Source organism: Hylaeus volcanicus, chromosome 1 (genome assembly GCF_026283585.1).
Source record: "Hylaeus volcanicus isolate JK05 chromosome 1, UHH_iyHylVolc1.0_haploid, whole genome shotgun sequence".
Lineage (NCBI taxonomy): Eukaryota > Metazoa > Arthropoda > Insecta > Hymenoptera > Colletidae > Hylaeus > Hylaeus volcanicus.
In genome coordinates this window covers 31101422-31120298 of record NC_071976.1, presented here as the reverse complement: position 1 = coordinate 31120298, position 18877 = coordinate 31101422, and the positions used below count along the sequence as shown (strand labels likewise).

Below are 18877 nucleotides of genomic sequence, written 5' to 3'. Positions count from 1 at the left end.
GGTAGTCGTTTAAGGGTTTTTCCCAAGCAAGGAATCCAGGCTCGCTGGCCACGGCCCTTCACAAATCGCAGGCACAGTCTTACCGTCCGAACAGAAGAGAACAATAGACGCTGAACGACAGGGTCTATGTAAAGTGTTATTAATTCCTTGATCAGGGCATCGCGTAGCTCCGTGCACAGGTAGGAAACAATGGGCGTCGACGTGGACGGTGCTGACACTTGCTTTCACGACGAGTTTATTGCAGGGCACACGTTGCCAGGTACAATTCGTAAGTACTCTCTACCGATCGATCATTGTTTTAACCTTTTCGCGAAGGTTGCCATAAAGATACGTAATCGTGCCGATACGTAGCTATGGGATGTTTTAAACTCAAAGTTTATAAACACTTTCGTATATTTTCGGAGAAAACATTCTGTAAAATCGTGGCATTTATGGCGTTCAAGATTACTTGGTTTAGTTTTTCTCTTGGAATATATAAATTCGTATTTCGTTTACAATTGTTCGTATTACTCCCTGCCATTCTCTGCCGTGTGATAATTAACACGTTGACTGCCAGACTGATACTCTTGAAAATTTCTACCGTGATTAAATTTTGGTGACAGACTATTGGAAGTTGCATAATCAAACATTTATTATGGTATTTATTTTTTGTAAATTCATCGAAACTCAAGTATCTCATTCAAGTTCATTTTCTTTGACACTTGACTCAGAATTAATATTTTTAGTTCATCGGTGTAATGGACTGTCGCCCATATATGGGTGACGTGCCGATCAACGTGTTGATGTAATTTATCTTGTGCCCTTTGGGGATAGTATCCTAGGCCAAATCTATTCAACTTTCCGTCTATCTACTTAAATACAAACAGAGAAAAGCAGGTATGGGTGATACGTTAATCTCGTAACAGTGGGTTAAAAGTATATATCAAGTGTCGTTTTCGGGTATTGTTTTCGTGCGACTCGACAGACCGTAGCTATCACCGGAATTATCCCGAGATGTCGCCTACATTGCAGCGTTATTCGCGCACAAGTACACGTGGTAGGTTGATCGGAACATGTGCGATGCCTGTGCAACTCGTTGCTCGAGAGTTCACTATCTCTCACTCAATTTGAGCCTCATCCGCCGTAAGCGGATCGACCAAGCTGGCCTTTTAACGTCGGATAGTCTCGCCTCTCCTGGCTCTAGAGCATAGACGCCTATAACAAACATTATCCGCCATAATGCCCCTGTGTAAACATACCTACCAACGTGCATCGTCGTCCTTTCCTCTCCTCTCGTCGTTCCATCTTTTTCTGACGACCGTAGCATCTCCCTCTGTCCATGGTTCGTCGGCCGAATAAAAACTTGGAAGTTTATTTAGCCGTTTAGCGTCTAGCGGAAAGTTAAGTTTTTCGGATAAGCCTCCTTTTTAGCATGGTCCCCACTTCCCTTCGCTCTCTTCCGGTTTAGCACGCGCCGCCATTCAACTCTGTTTTCGCCTCTCGAGCGCATGCTTCTATCGTCGCCGATCCTGTCGAATTGAAACGTTAACCTACTTCGAGACGATGAACGTATTTCGTAAGAGCGAACCGTTCCATATTCAGCAAAAATTCGACCAAATTAGCATACGCAATCTGAAAATCCAGTCGCTTCGCGCGGCAATCGAGAGAGGTAAAATAAAGGGGTACGATTTGCATAAGAGAAATCGGAGCATGTGGGAGGTTGAAAAACTGAGATCGGTCACGTCATATTCGCAAGCTTTTCGATATCTTCGTTCGAGACCTCTTCGGTCTTGAAAAGGGTCCCGGTGGGTGGCCATTCATACGAATACCCCTACTCCTGCCAGGCCCTGTCCGAAATCCCCACCCCCGATTTTGGGAAGGGACCGAGGTAGGGCCTGGAAAACTATTTAGGCATGTCGCGGTGGGGGTAGGTCTCAGTTTGACGGAAACCTTCCACGAAGTACGAGGTCTTCCTAGTTGTCATAAACGGGACGTTCGTCATACCGTGTGCGACACGCGCGTCGGTCAGTCCGCCGCGTCAGACGAGTTTTCCGGTCTAGTTTGTCTTAAACTTGCAACGATACCAAAGACCAGGACTATCTGTGATACTTTGGATTATGTGCTGTGATACATGCCTGTGATAATCAGACAGCTGTACAGTTTTCCCTCAGGATTTGCGCAAGTGAATGTCTCAATATTTTGGATACTCCGAGATAACGCAGAAGTCGGTGAGTAATCGTAACAAGTATTTCAGCCAGGGCGTTGCTATTATAGAAATTGCTATAACTCGGAAAATTTAGGGTAATCAGTTTTTATCAATTGTACGCGAAGGCAGTCTATTTTTCGACCAAAGTCCGTGAATACTTGGACCGTGGACATCTAGTGAAAAGAGCGTAGTTTTCCGCAGGTTACGAGAGATAGAAAGGGGAAAATAAGCACATCTATCCTTTTGGAAAATAGTCGATCGCAACAATGGGGGCGGCTTCTTTCGCCTTGACATCCATTGTGACAAAGTTTCCCAGATTCCAAAAGAATGCTAATTTCTTCATTGTGTCCGAGCACAACGACGAAAAGCGTTTCGGGCCGTGTGTCACGTTTTTGCACAGGTACGGTATACTTTCAAAATAACCGAATGGAGTACACTTTGCCGTTGCAAACACGTTGAGAAATCTTCATTCGCGGAAACCGACGTTCTCTTTGCACTAGGAACAAGTGTTTTCGTAAGAGGGGCCATTTTGTAATCTAAAAGGGCGCGGATGAATATCGTGGATAGGCATATGTTTGTTAACCCTTTCCACTCGAGAGGTGTCTCTCGGTCGCCGCTAGGTTTCACGCAGCAAATCAACCAGAAATAATATTTATTTAAGTTTAATTTCTTTGGAACTCCAAGTGTCGATAAAATGACAGTCGATGAAGCAAAGGTGACCTGATTCTCGAATCTCAAATTATAGATCTCATCTTCGAAGTCAATCTAAGCTTAGCATTCGTGGCAATAGAATAATAAGAAAGCATCTCGAGTTGCTGGTAGATACCAGAAAAAAAGGTCCCGGGAGCAAAGGGTTAATATTATACATCGACCATCGAATTCGTTGAGGCTTGGTAGAAATTGCTCGATCGAACGTGAAAATACGAGGGTTTCGTCTCGGTTCTTTTCATGCTCGATCAAAACACGTTGCAGGCCAAGTGGTTAAGGGGTGCGTTTTGGAAAAAGTTTGAAAATCGCTGGTTTAAACGTCGAAACAAGTAAGAGACGAAGTTAAGTAAGGGTGAATCTTATGATTGCAGGTGGAGGATTACGAAGATTACGGTTGCACTCGAAACGGCAACGCGTCGGTACCGGGCGTGCCGGCGGCCAGAGTGTTAGAGGGCAACACGAAGCTATCCTCGCAATCGAGTCAAAACAATCATCGGGAAGAGAACAGCTGGTGGGCGGCGGAGGAGGGCGGAGGTCAGGAGATAAGAGAGCGTGGTAAGGGCGCAGCAGTGGCGGGTGAGCTGGCTTGCCTCGCGGGTTACATGGCGGGGTACTTGAAGGCGGCGGGCGCCACTTGCGCCCCAACCGGCAGTCCTCAGTACCACCCCCACAGTCATCCGGCGATGGGGGTTGGTACGCACCCACATCCACACTCTCACCCCCATCCGGGGGCACCTCATCCTGGACTACCTTCGCCGTTTGCCCTCGCCACTCACGGTCATCCGCACCCTCATCCGCTGGATCATGGACTCGCTGCATTTCCTCAAGGTTTGTCTTCTTTTTTTTATCTCGAAAATTTCTCGAACATCGATAACTCGACGCTTCAAACAAATTTGGAACTTTACGCAAGGCTTTGTTTGGTCCCAGAAACTTAAAAAGATGTACCATAATTTTCGATGTCTTCGAAATCCGGATTTTGTTGAATCATCGAGTTGGCGTGTTACATTGTACTTGAATTGGGCATCATTTTGGCGCTGATACTTTTGCGAAACCCGGGAATACTTCTGGGGTTGCCGCGGGTAACGTACACGAGGGGTATTGACATTTTCGCGCAGGTAAAGGTGTGGAGGTTGAATCGTGAGGTGGCGGTAGTTGTACGGTCAAGGAACCTTCGTAAAAATTTCGAGTCGTTACTTATTTTTTCCTGCGTAATTATGTTCTTCCTTTGCTTGACGATTGAAACGATCACGAATAGGATTACGATTATTTTCGAGGTGTGATAAAAGGAATACGGAGTGCAGTAACACAGGATTTTCTGGTTCTCTCGGTCGCGTTACAGTCGCGTTATACATTTTATTTGCCGTTTTAGAATCGGGTTTAAACGTTTAGATTCGTTCGGAACTGCTATTTTATCGATGTTTCTGGGAAACATAAAAAGAAACATTCGATCAATTACGGAACGAGAGCTCAACAGGATTAAAGTGACGTTCGATTGATTTATTTAGTAGTCGCGAACATATCGTGCCGTTTACTCCGCGTTTAAGCTTCCGATCTCATCGTTTCAGTGGATGATGCATGCTCCTTGCATTTCGCGAAGCTCGCTGTACGTTATCTCGTAATAAAAGTATTTGCTCTGTCCGCCATACTGGCTATTATTGATTGTCATGCAAATCGATGCATCGACTGAAGCCATACGTGGCCGAAGTAAACTCGGGGCTTCTCAACTATAGCCAACTTGTATCATTTTGTGGCAGGCTCTCGAATGCATTTCTCTTCGACGTTGCCTTTAAAGCGTTGGTAAAATTTTCCATTCGAAAATTCCCCATGCATTTGGAGCGATCCATGCCAAACAAGTTCTCCGTAAATTCCGTGTGGCTGGCGTCCAGACGTCTGTCGAGATATAACGCGCATTGTACATTCCTATAAAATCAAGATCGGAATTTGATTTCTTGCGTTCATACCGACAGTTTTACGTAACAATCCCTAGCGCGTCCCGCGTTGCGTCATCTTTTCTCTTTTATCAACGCTCTCGTCTCGGTCTTGCTTTCGTTTGTTTATTTATTTATTTGCCAAGTACACGCGGTATCTCGCTTTGCCGATACCATTTATACTTAGACTAAATAATACACGATCAACTTGCGCGAGACATCAAGAAATCTCTGATACGACTCGTAATTTTCATACTTCGACATTCATCGATTAGGGATGGAATGCTTTTTGCTCAAAAAGTGCATCTGTCGAGCCAAAAAAAAAAAAAAAAAAAATACCTCTCCACGTGGATTTTCAAACATCAGATACAAAGTATTTTTGTTTGTTTGCGAGCGAGCAACAAATAGTTGGATTCCATCGTGTATTTTCGAGATCCTTTGGTAGCGAGCTTTGCATGGATACCGCAATACGGCTATGTTCAAAAAACGGTACATCATAGGAAAAAATAGTAAACCGTTGGGGACATCAATCAAGTGTCCGATTCGTGAAAAAGAGCTAGCAAATTTCTATCTTCTATCGCGTCGAAATAAAAAACGAACGGAAATGTAAACTTTTGAAATCGCTACGTGTTGCGGCGTAATAGGAGCGAAGGAGGTACCTTTTAATTTTGGATACTCAAAGTGCTCAACAAATTGAACATTCTGTACAACCATGAAACGCGTAGTACGTTTGATACGATCCATTGTTATCATTAATCTGAATAGTACGGAAGCGGGATCCCCTGTTCGCGCCTAATCGGTATCCATCTCGGTTCACGACGATACGTCATATCTCGGAGACTAAACGTTCGCGCGAATTTTGTTCTCGATTCGAATGGCCGTATACGCGACCTAGGTTTGCTCGTTAAAACCGGAAGCACCCCGTGTACGCGCACGTAGCTACTCTCTGCGTGTCGTCGTCTTTTTCGCGGTGGTTTGAAAGGGGCCCGGAGAGGCGGCACACGGAAAGAGGGAGAGAAAGAGCAGAGGGAGTCGAATCGCGGCAAGAGGGTGGGAGGAGGGGGCTGGAATGCCCCAGCGAAGAAGAGCAGAGAGAACCATGAGAGTAAGCCGCTTATCAGGGTGGCAGCAGGCACTATAGGTCCAACCAACGCAGATAGGTGGGTTTCCATGGAAACACGGATCTGTCCGTTAGGTCTCTACGTACCCACGTCCAGCCGCCTATCCGTTGTAGGCGTATCCGCTACACGAAAAGCCGAGAACGAGAGAGAAACGAATCGAGAGTATCTTTGGCTCCGTACGCGTCCGTGCGAAACGGCCAGTCGGAGGACGGAAGAGAACGGCCAGGATCGCGACGACGAGGAAAGAGCTATGTAGCAACTCGCACGCTTCGAAGGCACCGCCGCTTTTATTGTTCGTTTATCAAGCAAACGTCACGGTCTGCCCGCGAACCGCTCGACGAATCCGTCGCGACCGAGTTTGGATTATTTCGTCGCCAGCCTGCCGCGAATACCCCCGACGAATTCTACGAATGGTCTTGTTGATCGTAGATTATAGTTCTTCACGCGTACCCGACCGTCTCCACGGTGGATCAAGTTTTTTTCATCCGCGGAATACATAATGCACGAGCCACTGGTCCTCACCGCGAGAAATAACAAAATTAAAATGGAAATGAATCGTTGCGAAACGACAGTCTGCGACCTCGAGGAACGTCAACGTTCAGACTTGTCTCCGGTCGCGAACACTTCTGCGGCCTTCTTCTGACCCACGTGTTCCAATTTAGCTGGATTTTAATTTACCTTCGTATAGAAAATACTTCTCAACTTTTGATTTTTTTAACGCCAAGGGAGCGACGGTCTCGGAGCGGTCCAGTTACTCGCTCCGAAATCGACGCTGGCCGTCGCGTGCGCGCAAAGAGACAGTCCATGTCGAACGACGGGCGCGCACACGTTCGGGGGAGCGTTTCGAGGCTTCGTATGTCTGTATTTATTTTATTATGCAATCGTACGCGGGGTCGCGCCTCGCCATAGGAGGAAAGAAATGTAGCGACCCCGAGCGGAACCGAGGGGTGCGAAAAACGAAGGGGTGTCGAAACGTTGTCGTTAACACGCCAAGCCGAGGTTTCTGCCCGGTGTTTGGGGACGCTGCCTACAGCCGCCGGGTACGTGGGAATCGCGTCACATGCCTCGCCCTTTTCTCATTCGACGACTACTATTTGTTGTCGCAGAGAAATTGCCCGTCCACTTAACTTCCTCCGCCTCCCGGTGGGTACGCGACGCGTGAACAGACATCCACGCCTCTGATTTTCGCTTGGAATCGAACCATAATCGAAGACCAACCAGGAAACCTCGTTCTCCATTGTACTCTCAAAAGTTCTTCGCGATACCCGTCTTCCGGCTATTGTTTCTTAATTGGTTCGTCGGTCGAGTCGACCTGAAAACTTTATTGCAGGGTAATAAGCATTGTTCCGAATTTCCTCTTGAGTCATTCTTAATTAATTCATTTATTTAGTGCGAGGATCTGTATTGGATATTCATTGGATTATAGGGCAGTTGCTTACTTCGTGGAAATGCATAATTCCGAAGAAGGCTAATTAGACGCAACGTTGACGTCGTAACCATAAATCTCCAGATACGGGGGACCGGCAGAGTTGTATCGTTTGTTCATTTCCCTTCACGCATATATCGTTCCCGACAAGTGCACCTTACCCTTTCTTCTTCGGTTTGGGCGATCGGTACCACGCCTAAAATTTAAAGTTAGTTTCTTTACGTACGCATCGAGTTTGTTACCGTGAACCAAGGAGTATTCGGCGTAGAATCTAGCGTTGATATCGCGATGGTTCATGGGAGAGAGTTTGTCGGTTCGATAGAATTTCAATCGCTCAATTAGGCGTCAGGTTGGGAGCGGCACGTGGCCCGAGCACGTGCGCTCGTAGTCGTTACCAAGTGGCCGCAAAACGTCCGGGCTAAACAAGCACGCGTAGAAACACCAGGGAGAAGTTCTTGGTTGGAATCGAAGAGCGAACGGCTCGCGTCGATCGACGCGTGTCACGAGTAAATTGAGTAGGTGGACGGTGTCGGTTCTCGAAACGAGGGGTCCGAATACTGGTCTGGTCCTAATTGCAGGATAAACACTCGAGTTTGAGTGAAATATCACGTACAACGATATCGATACTTCCGACTCTCCTCCGCTTCTTCTTCTGTTGTGGAACTTGTTCCCACGTAGAGGATTTTGCACTTGGTTATTCATCCCTGTTGAAGGAATTATGGTAAAAATAACGTACCCGTATATAGTGTAAATAATTATATATTTAAAAGAGCGAACTGTGGTAGAAATCTGTTAGGTTACTTCAACAATCCCTCGTTATTCGATTATTCTCCACAATTTGTATCGACTTTTGCTACATCTTTCGGCTATACAGTGTTTGACAATCGGTAGGGAGGTTGCACAAAGTAGGTGGAGCAGTCGGGAACCTTCGAAGAGGAAGCGAAGGAAAAAGGCGTCGGTTGGAAGACGGTAACGCGAAGCTTATCCGATTATTCGCCTGTCCCGGATGTGTGTTGGTATTTCGTTACTTACTTATGCTCCTCTCTGCTAGATTACCGCGCAAGAGCGACTATGCTCGAAGGCCACGCGGCGTTTCTTTTTGCCCATTCGATCAGGAACTTCCTATGGTCTTCTCGAGCGCAGGTGTATCGTTCTCAAGTTCGGAAGTGCTATCATTTTCTGCGACGTCGGTCCCAGGGTCTCGCGCGATCGTCCGTGGAAGGACGTTGCAATCCCGACACCGTGAAAGGCAAACTCTGTCTCCCCGCGGTTATCTGCTTTGCGCAGCGATTTCGCAGGAGAGGTCACCCTGTAAACGCAAAGTCGGCCAAATGTTTTCGTAGCTGATGGCCTTTTAGAATTCCCTCTCCACAAGGCAGCGTGGCACGTGCTATCATCCCACGGTCCCCTGAATAATCCGTCCCTCTGCTCGCGTCCTGCACCGTCTAGCGGCCTATTCGCGTTTTAGCTTTTAATTAATTTTCGATTCCCGTCCGCGGGCGTATTCACTTTCCGTCGATCTTCGCTCGAGATTCGTTCGTCTTCCTCTCTCCTGGCCGCCTTCGAATTTCGACGACCGTCGCATCTCGTATTCTATGAATATCGAAGTAACCAGCGCAGCCGTGGAACGAGTTTGCCGCATCGCCAGCTTCGATTCCTCCTTCGATTCCACGATATTCGCGCGGCACGCGTAATTTATGGTTCGATCTGCGCGACTTAACCGTCTTGATGAATGGCGCGCCGCGGAGTAGCCGGTTAATTTATCGTATAATTACAGCGGGATTTTGCATGCGATTCCCCCGGCCGAGCGGTGTAATTGATATTAATTTGCATTTTCTAATTCGTCGTGCATTCTGAATTAGAAATTTCCCGCGTTATCTCGGTTATTTATTATCCGATCGCGTACGCGCGCCCCGCAACAAACGCCGAGCGTCTAATCGAGTTTCGCGAACGCGCCGTATTTCATCGCAGGCATAGTTTTAGATCGTATCGCGGATAAATAAGCGCCGTAGCGTATAATTCATTCGGTCGCGGACACTGTACGTTGTGCCGAGCAGCGAAGACAACGATTAATTAAATTCACACCGTTGCAATCAATTAATACTTTTCATTATTATTCCCGTCTTATTAGACGCGACGCTAAACGGTATTTAACGAAGATAGAACGCACAGGCGTTTGTTTCTTGGAATCTACAGCTACCGTTCCGACTCGCGCGATTTAGAGGACATCTCGCCAGGCGAGCGAAATTACTGTGAAATTTTGTTAGCAGTCCATTGACTTCCACGGATTCCGTTCCACTTGGTAGCACGAAACGCGAAACCCCCGACGCAGAGGGAAGGAAGAATCCAATAAACAGAAAACGAATTCGCTATTAGGGTCGCGTCTGATCCCGTTGTGGGCCAACGAGCCAAAGCAACCCTTATATCAACCCTCGGTTTCGTTTCGCGCTGACGATAATAAATCGAATCATACTTCAGGACGCAGCGGGTGTTTGCCGTCCCATTAGGGTTGCTTAGCTAGCCGCCTTTCGGCGAATCGACGCATCCGAATTGATCGTATCCCGTGCCTGATAACTTTCGCATTCAATCTCCCGACCCATTTCGACGACTACCGCGAAACCCGTTTTTTCACGATTTTGGGGCGACGATGGATCCGTAGATCGCGAGAGCTGGTGGCTCTCCTCTCCTCTCGCGCAGAATTCAAGCAAACGAAGGGCTTTTCCTCGCGCCCACTCATCGCCGCGTGGAAGCAGGCGGAAGACCATAATCGGAATTCCATTGTCTCGTTGGCGGATAAGGGCCTGGCTCTCACAGGGGCCGATGTATAGCTGGCAAAGGCCGTCGTTAACGGTAGCGCCAACGCCCACTCGACAATCAAGCATACTCTCGCTGGATCCGTGCCTCTCTCTTCCCACCGGGAGCCTCGTCCCTTCGTCTCTGGTCTCCGTTGGATCCGCCATGGAGGCAACGGAACAGAGAAGATACGGATCATAGATTCAACGATCGCGGGCGTGTCGTGGCCATCGTTGCGACGGTAGCCAACCGGCGTGGAATTTTACATTGTGACCAGCGCAATCTGTCTCGAAGATCTACCTGGGTACCACGTTGATAGCCCACTCGACCAGTTCGTTAGCCCACGATCGCATGTATGCATCATCGTCGTCGTCATCGTCATCATCCTTTGCTTCGGCGAGTCGTTGCGTATCGTTCTTAGCTTAAAGGTACGGTTCGACTGCCAGCCGAGGAGATACGACCGATACGACGCCTATGGTCGCGGTCCTCGAAAAACCACTCCTCGTTCGAGACACCTCGATCATTTCGTCTTCCCGTCAGTTTTCATCGACGATTTTCCTCCGTGCTTTCGTATCTACGATTCTCTCTTCCTCGTGCTCCATCTTCAGATTAACGCTCGCTTGCATCCATTTCTTTTTGGCAAACTCCCTCAACTAAACTCTCGCGCGAGGAAAAGTCTGAGCGATCTCTTGTTCTTTCGCCATTCCTCTCGGGCACGTGTTATCTTCGTAATTATTATTTTTAACCTCGACGCGTTGATACGCGCAAAGGGATTTAAAGGGGAGAAGGAAGAATATATGCGACGCGTACAATGTCTTCGGGTTGCTTTCTCTTCACGTCGTAAACCACTCCTGTGACTTACTCACCCGGTAGAAGTTGCTGCTTTTAATTCCGCTCTTCTCTTCGTCTTCCTTCCTCGCGTTCTTCTCCGCTGAACCTACTCAACGGGTGCTTTCTCTTTTTGGGTTGCCGTGCCGCGACTTGTTCCTCGTCGCCGTGGCGCGCTGCGCCTCGATCGGCTCGCCACGCTGGAACAACCGCGAACAAAGAGCCGCGAGTTCGTCCGGGGAAGAAGAAATCGCGGTCTCCGGTTCTGTCATTCCGGTTGACCGAAGTAAGGTGGTCGAAGATCGTGCGAGAGGTTGTTTTCACCGGGTTCGAGACCACCGGCGCGGTCGCGAAAAAACGATATCTAGCGCGAAGTTGGGGGAGGGGACACAAAGAAGTTTCCGTCTTTACTTATCGCATTATGATTCCTAGAAGTGGTTCGCGAGGTCGGTCTTTAAAATACTCGGTTCGTTGGATCGTGGAGCACCGAGCCACCGAACGAACGATTCTCCTGGACTGGTATCCACCATTCCTTTCTCGACTTTACGATCCAGCTTCCAACCGGGAGACACTGGCGAGGAGCAGTTTTCCAGGCTCTTCTTTTTATTGGACGGAGCGTTGTACGTTGGCGTGTTGGATACCATCGTTTCCAGAGGCAGCTGGGAACGAACCGCGACTTTGGTCCTCTGGATGGTCGTGTATTCCGGGGTGTACCCTTCCCTCCCCCCTTTCCCCCCCCCCCTTCTCGACGCCCCGTACCACCGTTCTGGCTTGTCCCCCGGCCTCCTGTCCCCTCTGCCGCCCGCTACCGCCCCTGTGACCCCCTCATAAGCGGATTACGTGGGTCCCGAAACGAGCCAAGCGAGGCTCGATGGCACGAGGAAGGTAGAGGAGGGTGGGTCGTAGCGAGGGAACTGTTCAAAATTACGCTATCGCGACCTCGCAACGCTTACACCCCTCCGCGCCACCCCCTTTTCGCTCCTACGCTCTGCGGTGGTGACGCCTCACCCTTGGTTCTCTCTCCTTCGTCCTCTCGACGAACCGCGTCCTCGATGTTCCTTTGCCGGGGACACGACTCCTCGAGGATGTCAAATATTCCAGTCCTCGAGTGCTTGTTTATTTTGACCGATCGACTCGTAAATGCTCTTCCACGAGCCTTGTTCAACCATTCGCGACGTTCGCCGCGATCGATCGCATCGAGAAATCGTCTCGATCGATGCAAGCACGAGTTTACTCGTGACCGATCAACAATGTATTAAGACACGGATCTCTACCTACGAGTTCTATCCATTTCGCAGTTGTTTAATTTCCGTTCTATTTTCTTGCGTTGCAGGAATGAACCAGCGCAAACAGCGCCGAGAGAGAACTACCTTCACCAGGGCGCAACTGGACGTGCTGGAGAACCTTTTTACGAAAACAAGGTATCCCGACATCTTCATGCGAGAAGAAGTGGCTCTGAAGATCAATCTGCCGGAATCGAGGGTCCAGGTAAATTGATTATCCCCGTTGCACTTCTCGATTGCGATTAATTTGTCGCTTGTTGGATCCTCTGCTATGAACGTGACCGTAGTCAAAGGTGTGCAGGGTGTATCGAAACAACTTTAAGTGTCTCGCGAGAATGTTTTCGAACCCCTGATAGATACCGACACCTAAAGAAAGTGCTCCAATTTTGATAGGGTGGTGGCATCGGGGCTACAGTTCCGATACATTCTGTACATATCGTCGAAATCAATTCCGTAGAAGGGAAGCACGGTAGCTTTATTCGCCGCGCTCAGGGATACGCGAACAGTAACAAGTCACCGAGAACGAGATTGTTCTCGACGGACGACGGTAACGAGCAAGAGAGAAAGATGGAAGGAGAGTGGTTCGTGCTTCGGCAAGCGCAGGCGAGATTTAAGGTATTTACACAACTCGGTGTCGCGCCCTACGTCCCTCCGGTTTCGCCATTGTCCCGGTCGTGGCTGTACATTGATAGATGCGACGACGAGCTCGTTGACGCTTTTATTGCGGTCCTCCTGACATCTTTATTTCGTGACGGGGTGTCCCGGCGTCTACGAGTCACGATCCTCACCGGGAATCTTCGAGCTCGCGAATCCCGATCATGATACACCATTACCGAGATCCGTATTCGGGTCTTATCGCGGGGGAGTCAGCTGGACCGTTCATTCTGGGCCTCAAACTTACCCAATCATTGCACGGATGACGAAGACTTTCTCGTAGTCCGTCTAAATTAGCACAGAAAGTTCTTCTTCCGATCGGAACCTCTCGAACTCGAAGCTTCGTCCGCCATTGCGTCTATAGCTCGCACGATTCGACCTCGGGGCCCTGGGGCTCGCGATTGGAGTAGTTGGGGTCAGAGAGCTGCACGCCACGGGGACGAGACACGACTTAGTTCGGGTACTCGGTACCGCCATCGTGAGATATAGGACAAAGCGAGGAAATTCCGCCCAGCGGAGTTTCCACGCGAAGTTAAGCCCCCGGTGAATGGAGGCGCAACTGCAAAAGGGTGTAACACACGTACGCCTAGACAGCACACGTGTGCACGATGGTATATTGTAGAGGCGTACCCACGTGAACGAATAATATTCAGGGGAGGGGGGTGGGGGGGGGGTTGGGGGGTTAGACGGGAAGGGGATGGTTGGATAGGAGAGGACGGCGATGCGTGGATCTAAAAGTTTCCGTGGGAGAAGGAGAGGAGAGAGCATCGACGCGGGGCCAGAGGTGCGTTCGTGCGAGCGTGTAGGTAGAGGAACACAGAAGCACGATGTATAGAGCACAACATATAGTTGATTTGTTCCTGGATTATAGCCCTTCGTTCTGTCTCGTTCGCGAGTCTCTATGCCGCGTTTCTCTGCGAGAGAACGACACAGCTGCGCCGCGATGTTTGCTGCGTTTGAATGCGCCAGGTCGTTCGTTTGTCGTTTACGATCAGAGGAACGGCGTCAAAAGTTTATTTCCACGGTGAAAAACAGCGAGATCCTGACATGGCTCGGAACGCGACGACGCGACGACCAGCTAGAAAGTCCGTCGGGTCTTCGTTAGAGGGACGACGGGTTTCAGGAATTTATTCCCATTAAATTCTTGGTAATAGTATTGGTAATCGCGAGACGTATGTTCGCAGACTTCGTGAACACTTGCTCGAGCTTCGACTTCCAATTGGTAGGATGCGATTTTACGCGGAAGATAATACGGTGGCGTAGACGAGATGCTCTGACGCGTTGGTCGCCACGTGACCAAGAAATGTTGTTCTTTTTTAGTCGATCTCTCATTCTATACATCTAAGACTATTCGTTACGAATTTTTTTTTAACCTGAATCGAACATTCCTAATCGGGGCACGCCGGAGTCCGACGTTTCTTTTGTCCCTGAACAAACATCGGATCGGACGTTGTCCCGTTTCCCTGGGGTCGCGTAGGTCTCCCGCGTGAATCGTATTAATAGTACAAATAAGAAAATATATTTGTCATAACGAAGCGTCAACGCAGCTGCTCCACCCCGTGGCGGAGATGAGTCGGTTTTCCGCGTCGGATGCTAACCAGATGGTGATGCAATTTACACCTAGCCATCGATACACACGGGTAAAACAGGCTGCGGTCGGGCCCGAGGGCTTCCGGGTGGCACCGTGGCTCGTTCCGTTGGTTTTTGGGGTAGCTGCGAACTCGGGTTGTGTGTTGTTCCTGAGGGGTAAGAGGGGAGGGCGGGGGGGTGTCGTTGTACAAACACAGAACGGTAATGGGCGTTTTCGCCCTCTCGTCGTTCCTCCCCCGCGTTCAGCAGACGTTTCCTCTCCCTTTCGCGGCGCTGGATCGTTTCTCTTGCGGTTGATACGCAATATCCGCGTCTCACGCGTCTCGAATCATCGCACCCCATTTTCGCGGATGTGTTTGCGAGACGAGGATTCGTCCGTTGCGCCCTTAGATAAGGAACGTAGGCAAACACCATCCCCCGTCGGCGACATCTTTCGCGCCCCGTCGGAGAATCACGGGCCGTCGCTTGAATTTCTAATTTCTTTCGACACCTCGTTAGCTTTAACTTTTCAACGGTCCCCTTTCCTGGCGGGGTCATTGTTCCGCGCGCCGCCTTTGGAAAGGGTTTTTCTCGTTTCGAGCCCCACGAGTCCTTCCTTCGTTCTCAACTCGACCAACTAACACGGAATCCGCAGCGGCTGGAAATCCCGTGTCCGCATGGCCGATTCGCGCTCTTCGCAACAACTGTTACAATGCCGGGCGATAATAACAACAATGACGGCGGGTCCCGGTTTTAAAGGCACAGGCATAGATTCATAGGATCGCACCCCTGGCCACATTGTGCGCCGGGATTACAGAGGGTGCATGAGGGGGAGTGAAAAGGGCCCTGTGCGCGCGAGCTTGCGGAGTATCGGGGGATGCTTTCTTTCTTTCTCCTTCGTCCCCTCGTCCGAGTCGGGAGGAAGAGAGAGATTTTTCGATTCCACTTACGCGTTTCCTCGTGCTAGTCGCTCAAATCCCGTCGTCCGTGTGACAGTCGCATAGGCAAAGCCGAGTCTGCACGTTCTTATATAACACAGATTTATTGCAGCTTCCTTGTATCGGATATTTTTGTAACCTGGTATTTGATTTTATTTTCTTTATGAAGATGTCGACGACGCGTATGCTCTCGTCGCTTAGAAAAACCAATTCTCCTCGCTATTATTCTTCTTCTTTTATCAAGTTTGCAACTTTGATCCATGGAGTGTCGTGTTACATTGCGAGCAAGCGTCCCTGTATATAGTTCCACGCACCCACACAAGCATATTTGCGAACGGAATCATTCGATCTCCACTAGCAGGGTGAAAACAACCCTAGTTAGTACGGTGCGCTTTGATTCGCGCATGCGTGTCGACGACCGCCGTCGAAGCGAATCCCAAGGGACACACCGACGAGCGCACGCAAAGCCCGAAACCTGGACGTGTACGTGCACGTAACCCCCCATGTCTCCTCCCCCCTTTCGTTGCTTGTTATTGTTGCGATTTAATGAAATGTTACGGCCGTCCGCCCGCGATTACTTTCCCATTGCGCCGATTAACTCCCCATTGGAACGGTTCCATCCCTCGTGACGGGACACCTTTTCTTCTCGATGATCCCCCGGGCGATGGTTTCGGAGAAACCTTTCTAGATTCCCCACGGAAGATCTCGCCACTCTTTCGCTTCATCGGTTCCACGAATCGCGGTCGAGGCATCAGGGTTTCCATGTAACGCAATTATTCAAACTAAACCGAGATTCGTTTGGCTTGAGAAATATTAATTGAACCAAGCTGCGCGAGCATGTAGCATACCTCGCGTTGCGATTAAACTATTTATTTGTAATAGTACAAAGTAATGCAAGTATTTTCTCTACGTTTTCTATTCATTTCTAAACCGACCACCGTTCCATTTGTACGTATCTCACACAGTCGTGAACGTGTACATAGAGATTTTCTGGACTGGATTTTCACGCCATTCTCATGTCGTTTTCGCGTTCTTGTTTGCGTAGGTGTGGTTCAAGAACCGCCGAGCGAAATGCAGACAGCAACTGCAGCAGCAACAACAGCAACAACAGCAGCAGCAGACCTCTCCGTCGAAGGGTTCACCGCGGTCAAATCAGACGCAGAGCACCGGCAACAACGGCAACAAAATGTCGACGAACGCGACGGCGACGCCCAACAGACGCTCGTCGCCTGTTTCTCCGCCTCGAGGGAAGGAGGCCCCGGGCCCGAACTCGCCACTGCTTTCGACGACGTCGACGTATCCGCGTCTCGGCGTGACGCCGACCGGCGGAAGCGGCGCGAACAGCGCTCTGACGACCCCGTCGCCGCCGTTGACCCCGGGTGCCAGCCAGTTACCACCGTCGTCTTATCCACCTCCGATGAACCAGATTCATCACGGCGACTATGGTTTCACTTGGAGTTCACCGTCGCCCGGCTCGGTGAACCCGAGCCAATGTTACGCCGGGCAGACCTACAACGCCTACCAGAACCCGTACACTGCCGGCGAGTATTATCAGACCCAGATTTCGCACATGCACCACAGCCCCCAAGGAAACTACCACCCCCAGTACCATCACAATATGACGCTGACGTCCTCGATGTCGCACTTGACCACCCATCATCTGAACTCGACCGGCACCAACGACATGGCGGCCTCGCCGTCCGATTCCGACGGTTACATCTTGCCCGACCAGAAGTATCAGACGATGGTATAGCGGTCTGGTAGATCCTCTGGGATATATCATCGCGGTCAGGAGGCCATTTCTGCGGCCGGATCCTCCGCGGCTTATCACTGGCGATTGAACTCCGCGGCGAGTTGTCTAGAAATCAACGGCAATATCGATTCCGACAACTGATAGCCGAACGGTTTTTAAACACGTGCATCGCTCTATCGACGATCTTTTTGTGCATCGATCACGGCTCGCAGACCCGAGCTTTTAATTTTCACCCGTGTTTTCCCAATTATGACGCCATAGCATCTCGCTCTCCTAGATAACCGGACCACCTAGCAATAGATAAGGTACGTGGAAATTCGAGCATGCTATCAGAAACTCTACAGCGATGATAAAATCAACTGCCCAGGGTCTGCGATATTTTTACCTTGCACGGGAAGATTAACGAAGCTCGAAGGTGCCCTTCAACCTTCTACGAGCTCGACGACGAGCACGAATTTTAGAATGATACGAAATTTTAGATGGGACAGACCTAACCCAGTAATCACGTCCCTGGGAAGCGGTCCGTCTTTGCGTTCGACCGGAACGTCGTAATCGACGGCAATCGATTACCACTTCGGTCGAGGCGAGCTTTGATTGGCGATGCCAACGAGTCGACAGACGCCGCGCGAGATGTTCGCAATTTGAATTTCGAGCGAGCATCTGCAAACGTCGATGACGACCAACGCGGACATCTGCCATTTTCGCTTGCAGAATGTCCGTCGAAAGCGTCAAAGCGGGAACAATTTCGCGAAGCGTTTGCAAACGCGACAACCCAATCGATCAACGACGGTCGCTAAGATCAGGCATACTTTGCTATCGTTCCGGGAACGTTCGTTGTCGTTTCCAGCGCCGTCGAGCCGAGACGAGCAACACACACCGATCTCTGGAAAACGTAGAGATACGAAGACACGTCCCTAGAAAGGATTTTCTAACGAGGGTAGGAAACAGGGAACGTTTCGCGTTCGAAGATCAGATTCCAGTCGTTTACCGACGAACGATCTGACTCGAGACACGTCGCGGCTCGTTCCATTTTCCCGCCTCCATCTGTTCGAACAGCAAACGAAGGATACCCGGCTCTTCCTGTTCGATCACCTCTACTATTGACGCGTGACAGTGATTTTTCGTATATCTGCCCTTTCCAGGAAGGATCTCAGTGGTCTCGGTATCGTCGAAGATCACGCTCGGAGTTTCGTTGCTAGCAATTTCTGACGCTGTATTAATTTTATCGTGGTTCGTTTGCGCGAGTATCGGGTGATCCGTTGAGAGGAATTGAGAACGCGACGCGATCTACCACTATTGCTTTAATCGAATCCCAGAGACAATCGACGGAAGCGGACAATTTGTGTCCGACGAGATCATCGTTCGTTGCAACGGTTAGAGTTATCCTCGAAACTGATATCGTTCCTTTTGTCTTTTACGCGCGACGGTCGAGAGTCGCACGATAATTTTAAGTTTCTTCGACGGTCGACACTTTTTTTATTTTATTGTTAGAGGAAGCGACAAGCAGAATGAGCGCATCGGAATCAGCCCTCCGCGGACGGACATTTTGGAGCAAAATGCATTCTTTCACGCGTTGAGTATACATATATACACGTTGAGCGCTAAAATCGCGTCTATCGTCCGCGAAGGGTCGAACGGAGAAGAGAATGCGCGTCGCTTCTTCTTGGTGATTTGTACATTTTTCACGCGCC

General features: G+C 49.6%; 1 protein-coding gene across 1 annotated transcript in view; it reads left to right on the top strand.

Annotated features, from left to right (window-relative positions):
* LOC128878294 (homeobox protein OTX2-like) overlaps positions 1-18364 on the top strand; it is a 42969-nt gene extending 24605 nt beyond the window's left edge. The window contains exons 2-4 of the mRNA XM_054126384.1: positions 3265-3721; positions 12323-12477; positions 16479-18364. Of these exons, the coding sequence (XP_053982359.1) occupies positions 3496-3721; positions 12323-12477; positions 16479-17186 (1089 nt within the window). The 5' untranslated portion in view covers positions 3265-3495 and the 3' untranslated portion in view covers positions 17187-18364. The remainder of the gene's footprint in view (positions 1-3264; positions 3722-12322; positions 12478-16478) is intronic.
* The last annotated feature ends 513 nt before the right edge of the window (positions 18365-18877 follow it).